The sequence below is a fragment of the Eptesicus fuscus genome, chromosome 21, assembly GCF_027574615.1.
Source record: "Eptesicus fuscus isolate TK198812 chromosome 21, DD_ASM_mEF_20220401, whole genome shotgun sequence".
In the NCBI taxonomy this organism is placed as follows: Eukaryota; Metazoa; Chordata; class Mammalia; order Chiroptera; family Vespertilionidae; genus Eptesicus; species Eptesicus fuscus.
This window is the reverse complement of record NC_072493.1, coordinates 46,775,923-46,799,469: the sequence shown is the minus strand read 5'-3', so window position 1 is coordinate 46,799,469 and position 23,547 is coordinate 46,775,923. Positions and strand designations below refer to the sequence as shown.

Genomic DNA, 23,547 nt, shown 5'->3' with positions numbered 1-23,547 from the left:
ACCAGACAGTCATGTCAATCCTTATGAATAAGATAGTCTGCCTGTTACTGGAAATTGCCTGCCTACGGGCTATAGGTGTATCCCAAAAAAGTAAAGGGATGGCAGGCCTGGAGTCCTACCTCTTGAGCTGGGCTCTCATCTGGTCCCCCAATATTTCCAAATTATTTCTTGTCTTGTCTCTCTCATTTGCATGCGGCCCCTCTTCCAGAGCCTGAACCTTGAACCACGTGGGACATGGGGGGATCATTCACATCTCGTGCCTCAGCAGACCTCTGGAGGAGGAGACTTCGCCTAGAGCGAAAAAACAAAGTTTCACCGGCAAATTGGGGAAAAAGAGTTCACCAGTTAGGGGGGGAGGGAACACTGTACAGGTGGGGAATTTCACTGCTTGCAAAGCCTATGCTCAGCTTCAGAAGTCGTGATATGTAAGTAGGGTGGGAACATTTCTTTAACCAGGTTAATGGGGCAGAATTCGATTATAAACTTTATTATAGACTTTTGGTTTGCATGATTAAGGAATTAAAATTTCAGAAGGTATTCTCTTGAAGTTTTTGCTTGATGTTATAGAACATAACCCTTGGTTTCCTGAAGAAGGTACATTAGATCTTGAATGTTTGACAAAATGTTGGTCAAAATTTGAAAAAAGCTCAGTGGCAGGGAAAAAACTTGCCTTCAAACTGTTTCTCCTTGTGAGACGCTGTATTTCATTTGCTGGAGCCTTTTAGAGAGCCTTGCACTCTCTGCGCCTAGGCAGGGTGAAGGGGGGTAGAAATAAAAAAAAAGAAAAATTGGAGGAATGGCCTTCATGGCCCCCTCCACCTCCATGTCCTAATCCTGAAATGCCTAATTCGCCTTTAATAGTCACCTGTGCAAAGAGCTATCTGAGAAGGATTACAGGAGAAATTATGAATAATATTTCTTAGCTCCTTATGATTGGTATTCTCTGGCTCGTGCAACTCTGGATGGAGGAGATCCTTTACTATGGAAGGGAGAATTTTTGGAGATGATTCGAGCATGTCAGAATGTGGGGTCAGGCACTTTTCAAGCAAAAAAAAAGGTGGGGAATAAAAGGTGTTATAATTCTGGAAAAACAGGACAAAAAAATTACTAGGTCTTTTGGCAATCCTGTAAAATAGGCGCTTACTCTCAAGAGTGTTATTAAGCCTCATTTTTGTCATGTTTTTATTTTGTAATCTGTCATTTAAAATTTAGACAAATGAAACATTTCCCAGAATTTAGGGATGCATCTGGGATTTCTGTAACTGTGAATAGAAAAGTAAGCTTAAGAAAATGCACGCGCGCTCTACCCAAATTTGGGTGACTTCTTGAGCCCCAATCTTTTCACAGATGCTACAGAATAAACCAAACTGTTTTTTCTTTAGAAAGATGGCAAAAATGACACAAGGAAAATATACAGGCTGTATTTGGGCAATAGGATTAATGCTTCCATAATAATGGTAGCCCTTGAATGATAATGTATCGCATTACAAGGTTGCCTCCCAAATCTTGGAGGCACTCCTGTTTTTATCAAGTAAAATAATACTTTAGCATTGAAGCCACTAAAAGTCAGTAAGTTATCTCTGTTACAATATTTACCAAAATAAAATGCCTTGGACAGTAATTAGCTTTGAAATCTTAAATTTGTTAAAACATAAATAATAAAAATAAGTAAAATAAAGAATTTGTGGTAAAGCTCTTCAATAATAATATATCAAAGATAAAGGGCCAGTCGCTCTTCTCCATATAAAAGTGGAGAAGCTGCCAACAGCAACGTGCTATCTCTTAGGAAAAATGTGGCAGTTTTAAAATTCCCCTCCTTTGCCTTTTTGCCAGAAGCATAGTTTTCCAAATCCTTTAGTAACTTACGACTTTAGAACATTACTAAATTAAATAATAAAAATTATTGGACATCTGTGCTCTAGCTGGTTTGGCTCAGTGAATAGAGCGTTGGCCTGTGAACTCAAGGGTACTGGGTTCGATTCCGGTCAGGGGCATGTACCTTGGTTGCGGGCACATCCCCAGTGGGGGGTGTGCAGGAGGCAGCTGGTCGATGTTTCTCTCATCGATGTTTCTAACTCTCTGTCCCTCTCCCTTCCTCTCTGTAGAAATTAATAAAATATATTTTAAAAAATTATTGGACATCTGGGTATTTTAAAATAACAGGATATTAAAATATTAGTCTAACCTTGCCTCATATGAAAAACCTAGAGGATATAATTTAATCAATTGAATATGCCTTGTATTTTATTTGAAATACATCCTTAAAAATGTAAAAGTATTATTAATTTGAGAAATGATAAGTATTTAACTTGCTACCTGAAATTAGAAGGTTCTAAGGAAAAGCATAGAAAATAAACTTCTTCCAATAAAATGGATACTAATAAAAAATTTTAGAGACTGTCTCAGAACTATTCTGAAGTTAATAAATGTGTACACCCCGTTTTTCCCCTTAGGAAGCATGACTCCGATTTATCTTCATAGAAGATCCCCCCAGACAAAGGGAGGTAGAGGCAACTAGAAAAGACCCCAGCCCATTTTATTTTATTTTTCTGAATTATCCACTGGGAATATACTGAAATTCTAGGGAAGGGCAATTCCTGAACCAGGGACAAAAGACACTGCTTTGGTCATTTTTAATGCTGGACATTCTCTGTTGTAAACTTTTAGTGTGTTCTGCGTGCCTGTATAAGAGTGTTGATGTTTTTGTGTCTCTTTGTTGTTTAAAGAAAAGGCAAGTCTCGCTTTGGGGAAGCCTAGTTGTGTGTGGTGGGGTTGAAAGCGTGAGAGAGATTGCAAGAACGTCCCAGCAGCTGCCGAGAATTCTTAATCTTGGGGGCTCTTCTTGCTTTCCTCTCAGGGTTCAGCCACCAGAAACAGCTAGTGAGATTTCTGTCCGTTTGTCTGCAATATAATCTTGACTACCTTTTTTTTTTAAAGTATATTTTTATTGATTTCAGAGAGAAAGAAAGAGGGAGAGACAGAAACATCAATGATGAGAGAGAATCATTGATCAGCTGCCTCCTGCACGCCCCACACTGGGGATTGAGCCTGCAACCCATGTGGCCTGACTGGGAATCGAACCGTGACCTTCTGGCTCAAAGGTTGATGTTCAACCACTGAGCCATGCCGAGCAAAGTTCAAACAGGAAACTTTCAAGGAGATAGCATGTGTCCAGTCAGGTACACTGGGCAAGCCAAGAGTCATGATCATCACCTGGGGGCGTCTGCCAGTGATACTCTGGGTATTTGCGTTTCACAGATTGGGAGTTTATGAATTATTTTCAATGCTCAACACACTGCTTGCAATTAGCCATGTGCCTCATTTTAAAATCTTTTTATATGCTGAAATTATAATTGAATAAAATTACTGAGAACTCCCATAACCCCTCTGTATATGCAAATAAGCCAAAGGCGAAGCTTAATAAAAAGGAGAAATTTTAAAATTTTGAAATCTCTTCCACTAATATTTACAGGGTAAACTGAAAATCATCATTCAACCTTAATTCTGATCATAAATAGTCAATATGATGTAAAGAGGCACTGTAATATAGCTATTCGGCTGCGTGACTCAGTATCTAAGCCGCAGCCCGGTAGGTTGCTTGGTGTAAAAAAAAATAATAATAACTTTTAAGAGAAACTCTCTAAAAGCTGTCCAGATATTCTGGAAGGAAATAAAGAGATTTCCTTCAAATGTCTGGGAAACAGTAATTAAAAAGTCAATGTATTTGGCTTTGAAAAAAAATAATTTATTTTTGCCTCCCTAGACAAAGCTTATATAAAGTTACTCAAAGACTAATAGCAGAGCCGAAACCGGTTTGGCTGAGTGGATAGAGCATCAGCCTGCGGACTGGAGGGTCCCAGGTTCATTTCAGGTCAAGGGCATGTACCTTGGTTGCGGGCACATCCCCAGTGGTGGGTGTGCAGGAGGCAGCTGATTGATGTTTCTATGTCCCTCCCCTCCTCTCTGTAAAAAAAAATCAATAAAATATATATTTTTAAAAAAGACTAATAGCAGAAATTTAATTGTCATTTACAGTCCATAACCTAAGTTAAAAAAGAAATCTTACTTCAGATTGATTTAAATTGGCTAATTAAAATAAATGTATATTCATAAAAACTTTGTTGTTCAGGCAAGAAACAGTTCCTGAAGTATTAACTAATTTTTCACGAGTATTTCATCTCATAGTAAACCTGCTTGACATGCGATGAACCCAAAGCAGTTATATTTCTGTGCATAAAAATGAAAATTATAAAGTTATCAAGACTGCATTGCAAAATTTCCAAAAGCCTCTTAATATTATTTAAATAAATAAAAAAAGAAGGGGGATAGTGGAATAACCCCCTATGAGTAAATCACATCAAGAAAATTTTTTACTTTAAAAATTGTTTTTCACTTGTAATGCTAAAGACAAGACACCCATGAAAACACACATGGTGTCAAAATAAGCCAAAGGAAAATGATTTGGGCACAATGAAAAGAAAGGATCCCAAGTTTAGTTTATAGAAAAGATTCCTTTGGTCGAGAATATGTTTGCATATTTCCAGAAAACTCCTTTCTCTGTCCGGATTCCTGTAACAACGGATCCCACAGAGAAACTGATGAGATTGCTCCAGCCATGAAGAGAAGAGGAGAAACAGTCCAGAGATGAAAATGGTGAAGACGCCTTGCCATGCTAGCAGTCAGTAGCTGTGCATCGCTGCAGGTTGCCCAGGACCATGCCAGAGAATCTTGCCACTCACTCTAAATACTTACTGATAAGATAGTCTGCCTGTTACTGCATTGTCACGTTTGCCCACCATCCAGACTAGCATATAATTGCTGGCAAGTACACATAAGGAACTGTTGGACATTGAAATTGGGACTCAAAAAACTGTTGGCCCAGAAACTTACTACAGACTGATTCTTTTGCCTCTCAGCATAACCACTATTGCTTGTCTCATTTTTGTTCTCATATTTTTAAGGAATGAAACGGGGGGAGATGCAGAAAGCCACCCATTGTCTTCACTAGCAGAGCGGTATGGACAAGGAACCCAGAAGGCTGGTGACCCTTGAGCTCTGTCAAATGTCAAGAGCTATGTACGCATTGTTTAGTTGAGACAATGGTAGTTGAAGCAACTTCACTATCAGACAGTCATGTACATTGAGAGGCCAGAATATTATGACCAGCCCATTAGTACAATGAATTAGTTATGCAAATAATAATAATAATAATAACAACAATAGTAATAAAACCTTGAGAGTATTTGCTTAGGAAGTTTTCAATATTTAGTATTTTTGCAAGTGTCAATTAATTACTGATGGGGTGGTCATAATAATCTTGCCACTCACTCTAAATACTTACTGATAAGATAGTCTGCCTGTTACTAGAAATTGCCTAAGGGCTATAGGTGTATCCCAAAATTGAACACAGGGATGGTAAGGCTGGAGTCCAAGCAGAGTCCTTCTTGTCGAGCTGAGCTCCTCCTGGTCCCTCAATATTTCCCAATTATTTCTTGTTTCTTTCATTTGTGTGCTGCTCCTCTTCCGGAGTGTGAACCCTGAACCACATGGGACGTAGGGGGATCATTCACAAAATACCTCATAATTTGTAAGACCTTATTTTGTCATTCTGAATGATAAATCATGGTTAAATCTTTGGATGAAAACTCTGTATCATTGCTCTTTCTCTTTAGAAGGATTCCTAAAATGTTGAGTAGGATAGATATCAGATAAAGGCTTTCTCACATTTTTTACAGTGTAAGGCTTCCCTCCACTAAAGAAATCTCTCTTATTTGGTAAATTTTGAGTTGTGTGTATAGGATCTATCACATGCTCTACATTTTTAAGGACTCTCTTTACTATGAAGTCTCTCAGGTACAGTAAGACATGAATGGCTTTTAAAGGCTTTTCTACATTTTTCACATTGATAAGGCTTCTTCCCATTCAGAATTCTGTGATGTTAAGTTCTCACAGCTATTAAAGGACTTACGACACTCCCCACATCTGTAAGTCTTAAGTACGAACTCTGCGGTGCGGTAAGGTGGGAACACTGATAAAAGACTGTTATATTTCCTACATTGATGTTTTCTCTCCAGAAGGATCTCTCTTAGTAAGGCCTGAGAAACTGCCAAAGGATTTGCGACATTTTCTACTATTACCTGGTATAAGGTTTCTTTCCAGTGTGAACTCTCTGATGATATCCAAGGCTTGAGGACTGGCTAAAGGCTTTGCCACATTCTCTGCATTTATAAGGCTTCTCTCCAGTGTGAACTCTCTGATGATTAGTAAGAGATGTGGAATAGTTAAAGGCTCTGCCACAGTCTGTACATTTATAAGGCTTCTCTCCAGTATGAACTCTCTGATGATTAGTAAGAGATGAGGAATAGTTAAAGGCTTTGCCACATTCTGTACATTTATAAGGCTTCTGTCTAATATGAACTCTCTGATGATTAGCAAAGGATAAAGAATTGCTGAAAGCTTTGCCACATTCTCTACATTTATAAGGCTTCTCTCCAGTGTGAACTCTCTGATGATTAATAAGGGATGGGGAGTGGCTAAACGCTTTGCCACATTCTCTACATTTATAAGGCTTCTCTCCAGTATGAACTCTCTGATGATTAGTAAGAGACGAGGAATAATTAAAAGCTTTGCCACATTCTCTACATTTATGAGGCTTCTCTCCAATATGAACTTTCTGATGATAAGTAAAGGATGAGGAATGGCTGAAAGCTTTGCCACATTCTCCACATTTGTATGGTTTCTCTCCAGTATGAATACGGTTATGTTTAATAAGACATGTATGGCTGATAAAGGCTTTGTCACATTCTGTACATTTATAAGGCTTCTCTCCTGTGTGAATTCTCTGGTGTATAATTAGTTTTGAGGAGCTACTAAAGCGTTTGCCACATTCTCTACATTTGTATGGTTTCTCTCCAGTATGAATTCTCTGATGAATCCTAAGGTCTGAGGACTGGATGAAGGCTTTGTCACATTCTATACATTTATAAGGCTTCTCTCCGGTGTGAACTCTCTGATGATATCCAAGGTTTGAGGACCTAATAAAGGCTTTGCCACATTCTCTACATTTGTAAGGTTTCTCTCCAGTGTGAATTCTCTGATGAACAGTAAGGTTTGAGGGTTGGCTAAAGGCTTTGCCACATTCTGAACACTTATAAGGCTTTTGTTCTGTATGATTTCTATGAAGTTGAGTATGTTTTGAGGACTGACTAAAGCCTTTTCCATTTTCCCCAAGTTTGTCAAGTTTTGCCCTAGTGTGAAGTCTTCCCTCATGTTCAGTAAGAGTTAAATGACATTTAAAGGCTTCGCCACATGCTTTACATTTGTAAGGCTTGTCTCCAGTCTGAATTCTTTCAATTAGAGTACAACCTGAAGGCCAATTGGATGTTTTACTAGAATTTTTACATTTATAATGTTTTTCTCCACTATGGATTTCTTTCAGTCTATTTAGATTGATTATTTGACTGACGATTCTACCACATGCATTAGCTATGTAAGCTTGCTCTCCGCCATTTCCTTTGTGTGACTTTTCCACAATATGAAATAATTGACCTATATGGTGATTGGACATTTGGTTCAAGACTTTTCCACTTTTATAATGGTCCTCTGCAAGCTCAATTCTCCACTGTTTATTAAGATATGACTCTTGTTTAAAGTTTTTCCAATGTTCATTCCATTGATAACGTGCGTCTTCGTTATATTTATTCTGCTGGTAATTGGAGATAGAAAGGCCTTTAGTGACAGTTATATGTTCAAGGAAACATGTACACTTGTTGCATAAGAACCATTTTGTGATACTCATTAAACCATGAAAGTTGTTTAAAAAAGCATTCCCAATTTATTGAAATTATAGACAAAACATAAAACTGTTTGAGGAAGAATAATGATTCCTTGTTTAAAACATTGCCAAATTGCCCAGCCAGCAGGGCTCATTGGTTGAGCATTGATATATGAAACAGGGGATCATGGTTCAATTTCCCGTTAGGGCACATGCCCAGGTTTCAGGCTAGGTTCAAAAAGAGGCATGCAGGAAGCAGCCAATCAATGATTTTCTCTCATTATGTTTTAAAAAATATATTTTTATTGATTTCAGAGAGGAAGGGAGACAGAAACAGCAATGAGGAAAGAGAAACATTGATTAGCTGCCTCCTGCACTTCCCCTACTGGGGACTGAGCCTGCAATATGCCCTGGACTTGAATCGATCTTGAGACCCTTCAGTTCACAGGCTGAACCAAACCAGCTAGGGCTGTCTCTCATAATTGATGTTTCTCTCACTCCCTCTTCCTTTCTTTCTGAAATCAATAAAAAAGTATATATATATATATATATTTAAAAGTAATAACATTGGTAAATTAAGATTTTAATTTATAGGAACATTATAAATATCTAAATTTTAGAAATAAATGACTGACAGTTAAATCCCACCCTACATTTTTAACAATTCTAATCATTATACACACCACAGACTGTGTTAGCTCCTAGTTTTCCAGATTTCCTTCCTAAGGATATATAACAGCATAACGTTGTTTTCAACTATCACGTGCAGAAACAGACTGATCTGCCAATGTCACTGAGTTTAAAGTGGGAGGTTTCCCAAATGCATAGTACACTTGACTGCTTTAGTTAACAAGAACTGTATTATGAATGACCGTTCCTGGTTAGTTCAGTTTATATTAACATCTCCTCTTCTCATCACATTCTTCATCAAATTCCTAGGCTTTCATTAAGGGTACATTGTCAAAACCAAACCTTTTATATCTTACCAGAATAATTTCAGAGAATAAATCTTGAATTCCGGGTTTTAGAAAAAAGGCCTGGTCATCTTCAGATGATATAGCTGGAAGAAAACAAATATTTAGTTTTGACAATCTGATGAGTGCACTTTGAAATTACCAGCAAGTATCGACCAAATGACATTTTTGAGTACTTCAAATGCAAGTGAAGAATTCAAAGAAAGCTCAAGATAGGTATAATGAGGAAAAGTCCCATCAAAGAGGAACAATGAGTTGCTTACATTTGCCAATGATACTTGCTCAAACAGCCTGCTGCACAATGGCAATATTATCAAAACACTCCCACCTCCTAGTTTCTTCACTGAAGGAAGGGAGAGAGAAAAAAGAGAGAGACAGAGATGAAGAAAGTGCATGTTCAATGATGTCCCTGTTTTGAAGCATCTTGCATAACAAGGTTCTGTTGTGAATGACACGGAGTGCGAACAGAACGGCAGTTCACAGTGAGTGCCCTGTAGCGGCTGCTACAAATAAACAATGAGAGAGCACCGGTCCCCAATTGGCACGAACACGTGGATTCAGAGGAGCTCTGACTCCACCACAGAAAGGTCAGATTTCACCTGGGATAAGGTGAGCTCTCTGGTCCTGGCAGGGAGGAGAGGCACACGCACGGCGGGAGATGGAGGACCAGGGGAAATCTGCACCCAGAAAAATCCGTGGCTGTTGGGGCTGGCGTGATCTGTGAATGTGGAAGGTGGTCCTTGGAGCTGATAACAGAGGGGATCTCTAGAAAGCAGCCCATTTTTTTTTTAAAATATATTTTATTGATTTCTTTACAGAGAGGAAGGAAGGGGGATAGAGTTAGAAACATCGATGAGAGAGAAACGTGGATCAGCTGCCTCTTGCACACCCCCTACTGGGGATGTGCCCGCAACCAAGGTACATGCCCTTGACCAGAATCGAACCTGGGACCCTTGAGTCCGCAGGCAGACGCTCTATCCACTGAGCCACACCGGCTTCGGCGAAAGCAGCCCATTTTGATCTGACGCAGAAGAACAGCCTAAAAATTTTGGGAATGTGCAGGCTGCTTGGACACAAGGGGGAAGGAAGGACTGTGCAGACTTGTGCGTGGCCCCTGAGTTCGCACACTTGCGCGTTTTCCTCTTTGAATCCTTGCTCCTGATTGCTGAGCCCAGTGCATGGGATCGCCCAGTTGGGGATAACCTAGGAGACTGCAGGGGAAGGCTGTTTTTCTGGAGCCTGGGGATCAGAGCGTGGAGCGACCATCGAAGAACCAGCTCTGGGGGAGCCCGCTCCCACAAACCGGTATTGAGTGCCACAGGGAAACCAGGATCTAAGCACAGGCTAGAGAGGACTTATAGACCCAGAAGTTAATCTAGAAACACTGCCACCCAGGGGTGGAACCACAAATTTACTCTTGTGTAATTACAAATTAAAGAATAAAAGAAATTAAGACAATGCCTGCTTAAAAATGAGGACTGGCTTACATCTAATTTCCAATCCCCTGCCTCGAGTCCATACAAACCTCTCTTCTCTGTCTTCACTATCCAAAAATTGTTTCTCTCCGTCCTTTTGTTGTTGTTTGCTTGAATGTTGATTATATCGATTTTTTATGCTTGTTTGTGAGATTGTTTTGCTTATTCTTTTTTTTTCTTTGTTTGTTTTGTTTTTGTTTGTTTCTTGCTTCTGTTTTCCCTAGCCTCGCTTGATATTAGTTGTTTGTAGTTTGTATTCATCTCCAGGTACTGTTGCTGGCATTTGCTGGGATTAGTAGATGTTCTATTGGAGTTTTCTCCCCTTATATATAGTTTGTTCCCCTTTCCTTTCTTATTCTTGTTCTTTTCTATCTTACTTTTTTCCTTTTCCCAATTTCATTTTTGCACTCCTTTCTTTTTTTTCTTCTTCTTTTTTTAATTTCCTTTCTCTCCTATCCCCTAATTTGCCTTTCTCTGGTGGTCACCTTCATTGGAGGTTATTAATATCGTGAATACATTTCTGTTCAGTGCCTTGTGTGTGGTACCTGGTTGTGTTGTATTTTGTACCTTTAAATCAATGCAGGAGAGAGAGAACTACAAAACCAGACACCCGGAGAAGAGAGACCATGGGGAGACAAACAAACAGCTCACATATGAAAGAAAAGCAGGCATCACCAGAAAAGGAAGTAAACGAAATGGAGGCAAGCAACCTGTCAGAGAAAGAATTCAGAGAAATGGTCATAAGGTGGCTGAAAAGAATGGAAGACAAATTCGACAATATGAGTAAGAACCAAGAGGAAATTAAGAACCAAGAAGAAATGAAAAATGACATCGCTGCTGTAAAGAATTCAATAGAATGCATCAAGAGTAGACTAGAAGAAGCAGAGGACCACATCAGTGAACTAGAAGACAAGGTAGGAAAAAATACCCAAGTAGAGCAGCTTCTAGAAAAAAAATTAAAAAGCAGGAGGAGAGCCTAAGGGAACTGTGGGACAACACAAAACAAAACAACATCCACAAAATAAGGGTTCCAGAAGGAGAAACATCAATCTTAAATAAGTCACTAGACCAGATGGAATTAATTGAGATCTTCAGAACATTTCATCCCAAATCCACAGAATATACATTCTTCTCAAGTGGACATTGGTCATTTTCAAAGATAGACCATATGTTGGGTCACAGGCAAAGTCTCTTCAAATTCAATAAAATAGTAATCAATCAAGCATCTTCTCAGATTACAGTGGCATAAAACTGGAAGTCAACTACAATAAAAACAATCCCAAAAAATCAAACATATGGAGACTAAACAGCATGCTATTAAACAATGACTGGGTTACCAGAGAGATCAAGGAAGAAATAAAAAACATCATGGCAAAAAATAACAATGAAAACACAACAATCCAAAATCTATGGGACACAGGGAAAACAGTCTTGGGAGGGAAGTTCATAGCTCTACAAGCCTACTGCAAAAAAGAAGAAACAATGGAAATAAATTACCTAACCCTACAACTTAAAGAGTTAGAAAGAGAGCAACAAGAAAAGCCCAGTGTAAGCAGCAAGAAGGAAATAATAAAGATCAGAGTGGAGATAAACGACATTGAGACCAAAAAACCACTACAAAAGATCAACAAAACCAAGAGCTGGTTCTTTGAAAGGATAAACAAGATTGATGAACCTCTAGCCAGGCTCATGAAGAAGCAAAGCGATAGTACCCAAATAAACAAAATCAGAAATGAAAGAGGTGAAATAACAACAGACCCCATTGAAATACAAAGGATTGTTAAAAATACTATGAACAACTCTACTCCAACAAATTGAACAACCTGGAGGAAATGGACATATTCCTAGAAAAATATAACCTTCCAAAACTCAATCAGGAAGAATCTATATATCTCAATAGACCAATAATTATGGAAGAAATTGAAGTAGTCATCAAAAAGCTTCCAAAAAACAAAAGCCCAGGGCCAGATGGCTTCACAGCGGAGTTTTACCAAACATTCAAGGAAGAACTAAAACATATCCTCCTCAGATTTTTTCAAAAAATTCAAGAGGAAGGAAAACTTACTTCCAAGCTCCTTTTATGAAGCCAGTATCACCCTAATACCAAAACCAGATAAAGACAACACAATGAAAGAGAATTACAGGCCAATATCCCTCATGAACATAGATGCCAAAATCCTCAACAAAATACTAGCTAATGGGATCTAGCACGACATCAGAAAGATCATACACCATGACTAAGTAGGATTTATCCCAGGAATGCAAGGATGGTACAATATCGCAAATCAATAAACGTGATACATCACAAAAACAAATTGAGAGATAAAAATCACATAGTCATATCAATTGATGCAGAAAAAACATTTGACAAAATCCTACATCCTTTCTTGATAAAAACTCTCAACAAAGTGGGAATAGAAGGATCATACCTCAACATATTGTACTTAAAAAAACCCAAAAGACTCCATCAAAAAACTAACAGACTTAATAAATGAATTTGGCAACGTTATCATGATACAAAATTAACGTCAAGCAATCTATGGTATTTCTATACACCAACAGCAAACTTACAGAAAGAGACCAAAAAAGCAACCCCATTTACCATTGTAACAAAAAAATTAAGATACCTAGGAATAAACTTAATCAAGGAGGTAAAAGACCAATACACGGAAAGCTACAGGACACTGAAAAAAGATATAGAGGAAGATGTAAACAGATGGAAGAACATACCATGTTCATGGATTGGGAGAATCAACATCATTAAAATGTTCATACTACCCAAAGCAATCTATAGATTCAATGCACTACCCATTAAAATACCAACGGCATATTTCATAGACCTAAAAAGTACTCTCCAAATATTCATCTGGAATAAATAAAGACCCCGAATAGCCACAACAATCCTGAGAAAGAAGAACAAAGTAGGTGGGATCTCAATACCAGATTTCAAGTTGTATTACAAAGCCACTGTTCTCAAAACTGCATAGTACTGGCACAAGAACAGACATATAGATCAATGCAATAGAATAAGAGAACCCAGAAATTGACCCAAATCACTATGCTCAATTAATATTTGACAAAGGAGGCATGAACATACAATGGAATCCAGAAAGTCTCTTCAATAAATGGTGTTGGGATACATGCAAAAAAATGAAACTAGACCACCAACTTACACCATATACAAAAATAAACTCAAAATGGATTAAGGACTTAAACATAAGATGGGAAACCATAAAAATAATAGAGGAATCCACAGTCAGAAAAATCTCAGACATATGCCAAATCAATTTCTTCACTGGTAATGCTCCTACGGTAATGGAAACTAAAGAGAAAATAAACAAGTGGTACTAAATCAAAATAAAAAGCTTCTGTACAGCAAAGGAGACCATCAATAAAACAACAAGAAAGCCCACTGTATGGGAGAACGTATTTGCCAATGATATCAACGATAAGGGTTTAATCTCCAACATTTACAGGGAACTCATGCAGCTTAACAAAAAGAAGATAAACAACCCAATCAAAAAATGGGCAACTGATCTAAATAGACACTTTTTGAAAGAAGACAGAAGGAAGGACAAGAGACATATGAAAACATGCTCAAAGTCACTAATCATCAGAGAGATACAAATCAAAACAACAACGTGGTACCATCTCACACCTGTCAGAATGGCTATTATCAACAAATCAACAAATGACAAGTGCTGCTGAGGATGCGGAGAAAAAGGAACCCTCGTGCACTGCTGGTGGGAATGCAGACTGGTGCAGCCACTGTGGAGAAAAGTATGGAGTTTCCTCAAAAATCTAAAAATGGAACTCCCATTTGACCGAGTGATCCCACTTCTAGGAATATATCCCAAGAAACTAGAAACACGAATCAGAAAGGATATAAGCACTCCTATGTTCATAGCAGCACAATTCACCATAGCTAACCTTTTGCACTCAGATGTCGAGTGTGACTCAACACGGTTAGCATTAGAATAAAGGAATCGAGAAAAAAGCAAGCGAGTGGAAAGGGTTAAGATTTGGAAACAGCCTAAGTACCCATCAGCAGATGAGTAGATTTAAAAACTGTTGTACATCTACACAATGGAATACTACGCTGTGGTAAAAAAGGAGTTCCTACCATTTGCAACAACATGGATGGAGTTGGAGAGCATCATGCTAAGTGAAATAAGCCAGGCAGAGAAATATAAATATCACATGATCTCACTAATTTGTGGAATATAATGAACAACATAAACTGATGAACAAAAATAGATCCAGAGACAAAGAAACATCAATCAGAACGTCAAACCTCAGGGAAGGTAGGAGCGTTAAGGGGGAGAGATCAACCAAAGTACTTATATGCATGCATATAAGCCTAAGCAATGGACACAGACAACAGGGGGGTGGGAACATGAATGGGAGGTGGAGTGTAATGGGGGAATAGGGACATATATGTAATACCTTAACCAATAAAAAAAAAAAAAGAAACAATGAGAAATTGTTTGAGCACCACAAAGACTGCAGTACTGAAGATGTATATGAAGCCTGAAAAGATACCGTGGTCCTGAGACAGAAACAGACAACATTTCCAACTGGGAAATTAAACAGACAACTGAACCAAGAACACAGATCCTGAAAAGAGTGTTGACCGTGTGGAAGTCGCCTATTTGTCTCCATTAGCAGAGAGTTGTGGACAAGGAGCCCAAAATGCTGGTGACCTTTGAGCCCTGGAAAAGGTCAGAGGTATCCGATGACTGTTTAGGTGAGACAAAGGTAGCTGAAGCAACTTCCTGACCGAATAGTCATGTAAATCCTTACTGATTAGATAGTCTATCACTGGAAATTGCCTGCCTAAGGGCTATAGGTGTATCCCAAACTGAATAAAAGGATGGCAAGGCCTGAGCACAAGTGGAGTACTCCCACTAGAGTTGGGCTCCTGCCTGGTCCCCCAATTTCCAAATTATTATTTCTTATCTCATCTCATTTGCACGCTGCCCTTCTCCAGAGCCCGAATCCTGAACCACGCAGGATGTGGGTCATTCACAGACAGAAAGTACACTTTGTTCCACAGATGGTTGTTTCCTCCTATAGAAAACACACTTAAAAGCCTGCTTGTTTACAATTCCTGAATCTCAACAAAAGATATAAAATCATGCAACGAAACAGAAAAAGTGTCCCATCAGATACACAAAATAAACGTAATCAAACGGGCAATATATCAATGTAAATATATTAATTCCCTGAAGAAAAATTAAAAATATCTTGAAAAACAAAATGTAGAAAAAAAGACAACTATATAAAATCACCAAAATATTATATAACCAAAATAAAAATACAATGAGAAAGAAAGTATTTTATAAACACCACATGGAAATGGGAAATTAAAAAACATAATACCCAAATCAAAAACTACGGTAGAGCCCTAACCGGTTTGTCTCAGTGGATAGAGGGTCAGTCTGCGGACTGAAAGGTCCCAGGTTTGATTTGGTCCAGGGCATGTACCTTGGATGCGGGCAAATCCTCAACAGCCGGTGTGCAAGAGGCAGCTGATCAATGTTTCTAACTCTCTATCCCTCTCCCTTCCTCTCTGTAAAAGATTAAAAAAAAAAAAAAAGTACAGCAGAATCATCAATGAAAGATGTTATCAACTTGAAAAATCAAAGAATCTGCCTGGCAGCAGTGGCTCAGTGATTGAGCTTCGACCTATGAACCAAGAGGTTTGGTTCCAGGTCTGGGCCCAGGGCTGACTGAAGGCTCAATCCCCAATCGCACAGGAGGCAGCCGATCGAGGATTCTCTCTCTTGGTTAATGTTTCTCTCTCTCCCTGTACTTTCCTCTCTAAAATCAATAAAGACTATTTAAAAAATAAAGTCAAAGAATTTGTACATAATTCATTAAAAATTGTGATTCAGGGAAGCTAACATGTGGAAATATGAAAAGAACCCAAGGGACTCCTAAGACACTAACAAATCAAACTACAAGGGGACTCGGTAAAGACAGAATAGTGAGAAGGATTAGACAGCTTATATCAAAAATTAATAGTTGAAGATCATGACAATTGGAGAAAGAGACATTCAAATACAAGCAGCTCACTGAATTATAAGTAGAATACAATTCAAATATGAGAACAGGTAAAAAATCAAGAACAAAAACAATGAAAATATCATGAATCCCAGAATACAATCCTAAAAGCCATATGAAAAAGTAACTTCTAGAAAAATATTTTAAAAATAAATAAATAGGAGGAATAAAATCTTAATCTCTGCTAGAAGACACAGAGTAAAGGATAATGTGACATCAATAACTTTAGTGGGTACAGGGGAAGCGATGGCAAGTAGCTCAGTTTTGTATGCAATTGACATACTGAGTTTAAAGTATATTGTTATAGCCTTAAAGTATTTTAAGTAGCTCCCATGTTCACAACAAAAATAGAAAAATAATACAATGAACGCTGTTAAGAGGTGACAGAATTTTGTATTGCAAATAGGACTACACATTTATAAAAATATATATAAATCCAATGAATTTCTCAAAACATGATATATAAAACCAACCCTCAACATTATCTGTGTTCCTGAACTATACCAGATATTAGTACAAGATAACAAATTGAGTGTGTAATTACATGAATAACAGCATAAAGAGACATGAAATAATTAATAGTTTGCTTCATGCAGAAGGTGCATTATTTGTATGCTACAAAGTATAAAATGCTGCTGGCCGCCATTCTAGGTATATATATTGAAAAATATTCACGGAGGATCTACAAGAGTCATTTACACATTTGTGTCCATTACAATGCTATTCAGAAGAGCCTGCACTAGATGGAAGCAACTGAAATGTCCATGGATAGTCGAATGAATGAATAAAAGATACTGTACACATGTAATGCAATATTATCCTGCTAAAAAATAAGAAGACGTATTATCACCTGATACCACAAAGAGAAATATTGATGACACTTTTTCACTGAAGTACACAAGTCACAACAAGCCAGATACTACAGGATTTCCCTAAGGCGTGTAATCTAATGTAGTCCATGTTATTTAAAAAAAAAAAAAAAAAGGTAGTTACAAGCAAGTCTTCCTTTTAAAGCAAATGAGGAAGTAGTGCTTTAATACATGAGATTTCTGAAAGATGGAAGTTTTGAGAGATCCGATACACAACACAGAGAATAAGAATCTACCCTAGAAAGCAGAAGCCCCCTAAAAATACCCTATATAATAAAAGCCTAATATACTAAGTGTCTGGTCGACCAATCGGCCATTCAACCCAATCAAAGCGTGTTATGCTAATGATATGCTAAGACAGTTCAACTGCTCGCTATCACATGCACTGACCACCAGGAGCAGACAGTTGGCCAACTGCTATGGTGTGCACTGACCACCAGGACGCAGACGCTCTGAGCAGTAGGTTACCGTGCTGATAGGGTCCAGCCAATCGGGATTGAGCAAGAGGGGCAGACACACCCTGGAGCACCCCTCAGTCCCTCCCGGCTAGTCAACCTCCCGCGTCTTTCCCTGGCCCCATTCATGCACCGGTGGGTTCCCTTGGAGGCCTGTGCCCTCTTGCAATCCAGAACCTCTTAGGGGACGTCAGAGAGCCAGTTTCAGCCTGATCAGCCAAGGCAGGCTAAGAGACCCCAGTGGTGCACAAATTTGTGCACTGCGCCTCTGGTTAAAGTAATAAAAGGAACAAAGCCCCTGCATAGGATTTCAGGAAGGAAGTCATCCTCACCCACGGAGACCAGGTTACTGTAGTTCTCCACCATCACATCCAGGTACAAGTTCCGCTGAGCTGGGTCCAGGCACTCCCACTCCTCCTGAGAGAAATCTATGGCCACATCCCTGAAGGTCAGAGGTCCCTGAAAGAAAAGACTCATTTACCAAGAGGTCACCAGAAGAGTTCATACTGTCACCCAACATGGAAACAGTGTTAGGAGAAGAGGTTTGGACCTACAGGTGTATCTTGGATCATCCAATAAGATCACTTTGCCCCAGTAACATTCTCTGATGGCTTTTTGAACACTGACAAATGAGGATGACACATGTGCAACAATCCATGGTACACATTACGCTTTTCAGGAAAGTAAGTTTAAAATTAGTGCGTGGACATAGGCATGTGGATTTCTGAGTGCTGTGTTTGCATCATTAAGGGTCAGTGGTGTATATTTCTCAGCTGGAAATGTCAAGATGAGTCCAAAATATAAGCACTTCAAGTGGTAACACAAAAAAAACGACTGCACTTTTCTGAAAATACAGATGCTGATCCATGTTCTGAGACGGGGCCTCTGTTTCCACTTGTGTTACAAGCTCACTTGTTACTTGTGATACCAATGTTACCGGATCACGTGCCATATGTCTGAATACACAGAAATGAACACACAGGAAAAATTAATATATATACCTTTGATCTCCAAGGGTCTGTTAATGGAATTTACAGTTGTCATGGAACAGGACATATTGGACGCACAATCCTATTTGAAAACTTACTATGGGTAATCTTAGAACAAGATCATCTCCCTGGTCCAGCAGGTGTGCCTCAGTGATGGAGCACTGACCCATTAACCAAGAGGTCACTGACCCATTAACCAAGAGGTCACTGACCCATTTACCAAGAGGTCACTGGTCAGGACACATGCCCCGGTTGCCAGATTGATGCCAGTGTGGGACGTGCAGAATTCAGCCAGTCAATGATTCTCTCTCATCATTCATGTAACTATCTCTCACTCTCTCTCTCTTCCTTTTTGCAATCAATAAAAATATACTTCAAGAACAAGAGAGGGAAATATAGCAACAAACAAGCAAGGCAACCATCAACAGTAGAGAACTAAATCCATAGTTATTAGTGGAAAAGCAAACACAGCCTCTGACCAGGACACGTCTTTTACCTGAGAAGCAGCCATCCGGTCCCGGCTGCTGATTCTGACCTGGGATGTTTCCTCAGGTGAAAATATGTTGAGGAGTCACAGAATGTATCTTCAAAGGCGTCTGCACAGCCTGTTAATCAGCTCACCTCACACTCAGTCAGAAGAACCTGGAAATGAGGAAAAGGCCACCCCATCCTGTCATTTATCACAGGAACAATGAGCTCCTCCATGTGAGGTGTTTTATTGTCTTCATGTGTCTGTCCTTCCAAAGACTTCCACAAACTTCTACAGCAGTGAGAGCATGTGCTCATTTCCTGAAACACCAAACGCAACAGAGCACCCCGTACGTCCCCCCAAAAAAGCCCGCACTGAGGCCCAGGCTATGCCATCTTTAACCAGTTCACTCCTGAGGCCTACGAGGCTCCCCCAGAGCTGATTTCAGTAGCGCTGGGTAACAGACATCAGTCCCAGCACACCTGAGACCTCTGGGTAGTGTGACAGTGTCACAGCACAGCTGCTCTGTGTTCCTATATTCTCCTGAATTCTGCTCCACTTACTCCTAAATACTGCTCATAGTGCTAATTGTGAGAGCAAGTTCCACCTTGAACCCTGCTCACTGCACCAACTGTTGGGAACTTAGTCTAAGTTCCTCCTTGACTCTCAGCTCAACTACACCAACTGTGGGGTTCGAGCTTCTCTGCCAGGGGCTGGACCTTCTTAAATGCCAAACAGCAGATGGAGAAGCCATGAGAAGTTGTGGGTATATAAGAGAGTCTTTATTATAGAAGCTCATCCGGGGATGTGCCCGCAACCAAGGTACATGCCCTTCACCAGAATCGAACCTGGGACCCTTCAGTCCGCAGGCCGAGCTCTAGCCACGCATCAAGGCGGTATTGCGGTACCTCTGGAACGGTGCAAAAAGAAGAACAAAGGAACAACAACAAAAAGCCCTACAAAAAACAATTCGTGTGGTTATTTTTTTTAACGTAATGATATCTAGGTTTAAAGATGTGAAAACATGGAAACCACCTTATATTAATAAAAGAATGGTTGCTTGTGAGATGTCACCAATGCTTATTTCAGCAGCTAAAGACTATTTACATCAGTGATGGGCAACCTTTTGAGCTTGGTGTGTCAAACTTCGCCAAAAAACTGAGCATAACTCAGGTAGTGTGTCACTTTGAGGAAAAAACATTATTTCGCAAATGTTTCATCCTCAGCAAATGTTTCATCCTCGGCATGGCCGCGTGTCACCAGAAATGGCTACGCGTGTCAGTGCTGACACGTGTGCCATAGGTTCGCCATCACTGATTTACATGAAGGAAAAGTCAGAGATATAAAATGCAAATCTATTGGGGAGAAAAAAAGATTGATGCTTCTAATATTCCTCGATAAAGCATCCTGTGGGGGCAGACTCAGCCATTTCTTGTCCCAGGTCACCTCCTTCTTGCCATCCCAGCAGATGACAAGGGGCCCATCAGTCTCTCCCTGTGTGAATAAGGTTTGCAAATGGAAGCAAATAAGTATACATTTGGCAAACCTTATAAACTGGAGATTTATAATTCTCAGTCAAATCTGGTTCAATAATTTAGTTGTTAAATTAAACATATCAACACACAAGCCAATATATCCCAACTTAATCATCCAAATCCCATTAGCTCACCTCTAATTCAAATTAGGATTCCCCTACTTCCCACTGCAATGTATGTATGTCTATGGATCTGTCTCTGTCTCACTGCTCCCGTTCTCCACTGTGGTCCTTTCTTACATTTCACTCCCCTGACCTCACTCTTTCCCCCCTTTTCTCTGTCTGTCCTACACCCGGACCATGAACCTCCTGAAACCCATTTCCCTTCCGGTGCTCTTTCTCCTGGTCTCTGACGGCTCCCATCTCCACACACGTCCGTCTGTCCCTCCCCACGCCCGTGTCCCCGCTGCTGCCCGTGACAGTCTGTCCTGCTCCCCACAGCTGGGGACTCCGCGCTGCTCCCCCTCTACCCCCCTCACTCCCACCATCGCCGTCCAGTCCCTCCCACACCCCCTGAAGAACCCATCTTATATAAAAACTGCTGGTGCACATTTGAACCCTGCTATGTTGGCTTATGTACATCCTTGTTTGCCTAAAATCAGGCTACTACCCTTTCGGAGAGGCCGCGGACTCTGCCCAGACGGAGCTGTCAGCGCCGACACCAGGCCAGGCGGGGAGATACCGTCTCCAGGCCCCGCCCAGCCCGCAGGCCTTCTTTCTCAGGAGGCCCGGAAGGCCCATTGCAAATTTGGGAGACAAAAGAGCTAAACAAAATTATAAACAGAAAAAGTTTCCTCCGTGTTAGGGGGCCCAGAATTTGAAAAGCATTTTTCTCTGGGCCTGTGCAGAACTTAGTAATTAAAATGCAACTCCCTTTCTCTAAGCGTGGCTTGGTTTTTCTCCCTTCTTCTGGAACACCCCTATGGCCCCTCTCTGCGGACCCCTCACCGCCCTTCCTCCTCCCACGTGTCTGTCTCTCTCCCTCCCCTCCTGACCCCCCAGCCCGGGGCCCCGCCCCCCGCAGTCACCGCCCCCACAAAGCCCTCCCTGCGGGCAGGTCACCTCTTCTGGGGACACCGCGTTCTTCCCCCTGAGCCCCTCCCCATGGACACTGTGCTCCCCGGGCACTCAGACCCCTTATTAATGGGGGGGCCTAGGAAGGCGGGGTGCAGACCCCAGGCCGGGAGCCATCCGGGCTCTGTGGGCGGAAAGCGCCGGGCGGGAAGGGGCGCAAAGGGCGGGAACCCCCGACCCAGACTTCCAGCCCCGCGGGGGACCGGCGGCCCCGGGGATGGTTTTCAGCAGGAAAACCACGCGGCAGGCGGGGGCCACACCACAGGCGGAGAGACCGCGGGCCGGGCCTCAGTTTCCCCCAAAGGAACGCGGCGCCTCCACTGCGCAGCCGCCCGGGACCGGACTCACCGCTGTGAGGGGCTCCGGGGCGGGGACCTCACCACGGACTTCAGCACCCGCAGCGCCCTCAGCCTTCCCTGCGGGGAGGGGGACGGAGAGCAGCGGCTTTAAAGCACAGACACCTCCTCAGGGAACCGCCACCTTCCCCTCCACAGCCGCTTTGTGTCTGCCAGGAACTGCGCATGCGCCTCCCAGCGGGATGGGCGGGGCCAGCGCCTGAGCTGAGCGACTCCGCGGTGGGGGCGGGGCCTGTGCGGGGACAGAGGGAGGGAGGGCGGGGCAGGAGCGAGGGGGCAGCCCTGGGTCCCTCACCTCCTCCCACAGGGACAGCCCTTCCTGGGGGAGTTCCCCCGTCCTTGTTGGGGTTTGGCTGGTGACGCGGCTGTGACAGGATCACCAGGGAGAGAAGAGACAGGAGCAGAGAGAGGGCGGGTATTTTGCTTCTTTAAAGGGAGGAAAGGGCCAGGTGTCCTCTGATGGCACAAGGCTCCCCAGATAGAGGGGCTGTTCTTTTATTGGGGTGCTAGCGAGTAAATGGCAGCTGTGGCAAAGCATAAAGAGGGGAGGAGGAATCTCGAATTCACACAGAAGTTTCCAGATCCCAGAGGCTGTGCTGAGAGCTACTGGCTGGCCTGCCCTTCAGCTGCACATGTCCCAGGAGGTGTCTTTCCAGGATCTTCACAGCCGGTAACACATTCTCACAGGGAAGTTACAGAGAATTCAAAAGGCGGGCAGACTGGGTTTGAAACCAGAAACTTTCTGCCTGCGATTTGCCTGAATCTTGAAATGCTCAGTGAGGAGGGGGAAGGGGAAGGGCAGCCTGCTCTCTCAGCCCCTCCCTGTCCCCCCATCTGAATGGAGAGGCAGCTTGAGTTAGGGAAGCAGGTGGATGGGGGTGTCAGAGACAGACCCAGATATCCATTCATGGTTAGGCACCTGATGAGATAAAGTCCCAAACGACAGTGGGAAACAGATATTAATTTATGTATTTTTTAAGGGATAAAAATGTTCTGGTTGTAAGTTGTGGTCTTTGAAGCCTTTGTGTTCATTTTGAAATGAATGTTATTAATTTAGGAGTCCCTATAACTAGTTAATGGGCCATTGATAATAATGTATAATGTCTTTTTATAGTTTTCTTTATATTAGGGAAACAACACAATGTAAAAACCAACAGTGTTTAAAAGCTATAATTATCAGTTTACTCAGTACCGCAAATTTTTTATTTTTACTATTTTACAGTATTTTCTTTCTTTTTTAAAAATATATTTTATTGATTTTTTACAGAGAAGAAGGGAGAGGGATAGAGAGCTAGAAACATCGATGAGAGAGAAACATTGATCAGCTGCCTCCTGCACACCCCCTACCAGGGATGTGCCCGCAACCAAGGTACATGCCCTTTGACCGGAATTGAACCCAGGACCTCTCAGTCCGCAGGCCGACGCTCTATCCACTGAGCCAAACCGGTTTCAGCTATTTTACATTGTTTTCATGAATATAATTATTCCCAACAGTTTTATAAATTACAGATT

At 41.2% G+C, this 23,547-nt stretch overlaps 1 protein-coding gene and 1 long non-coding RNA gene across 2 annotated transcripts in view; both read right to left on the bottom strand.

Moving 5' to 3' along the window:
* Positions 1-629: 629 nt before the first annotated feature.
* The window catches only part of LOC129147639 (zinc finger protein 93-like), a 45,700-nt gene continuing 22,782 nt past the window's right edge, over positions 630-23,547 (bottom strand). The window contains 3 exon segments of the mRNA XM_054710547.1: positions 630-746; positions 3,887-3,963; positions 6,138-7,164. Of these exon segments, the coding sequence (XP_054566522.1) occupies positions 673-746; positions 3,887-3,963; positions 6,138-7,164 (1,178 nt within the window). The 3' untranslated portion in view covers positions 630-672.
* LOC129147652 (uncharacterized) lies at positions 7,640-18,009 on the bottom strand. The gene is made up of 4 exons (XR_008554932.1): positions 17,946-18,009; positions 9,012-9,091; positions 8,761-8,834; positions 7,640-7,702 (listed from the first exon to the last, which is right to left on the bottom strand). It is a non-coding gene; the product is annotated as an uncharacterized LOC129147652 (long non-coding RNA).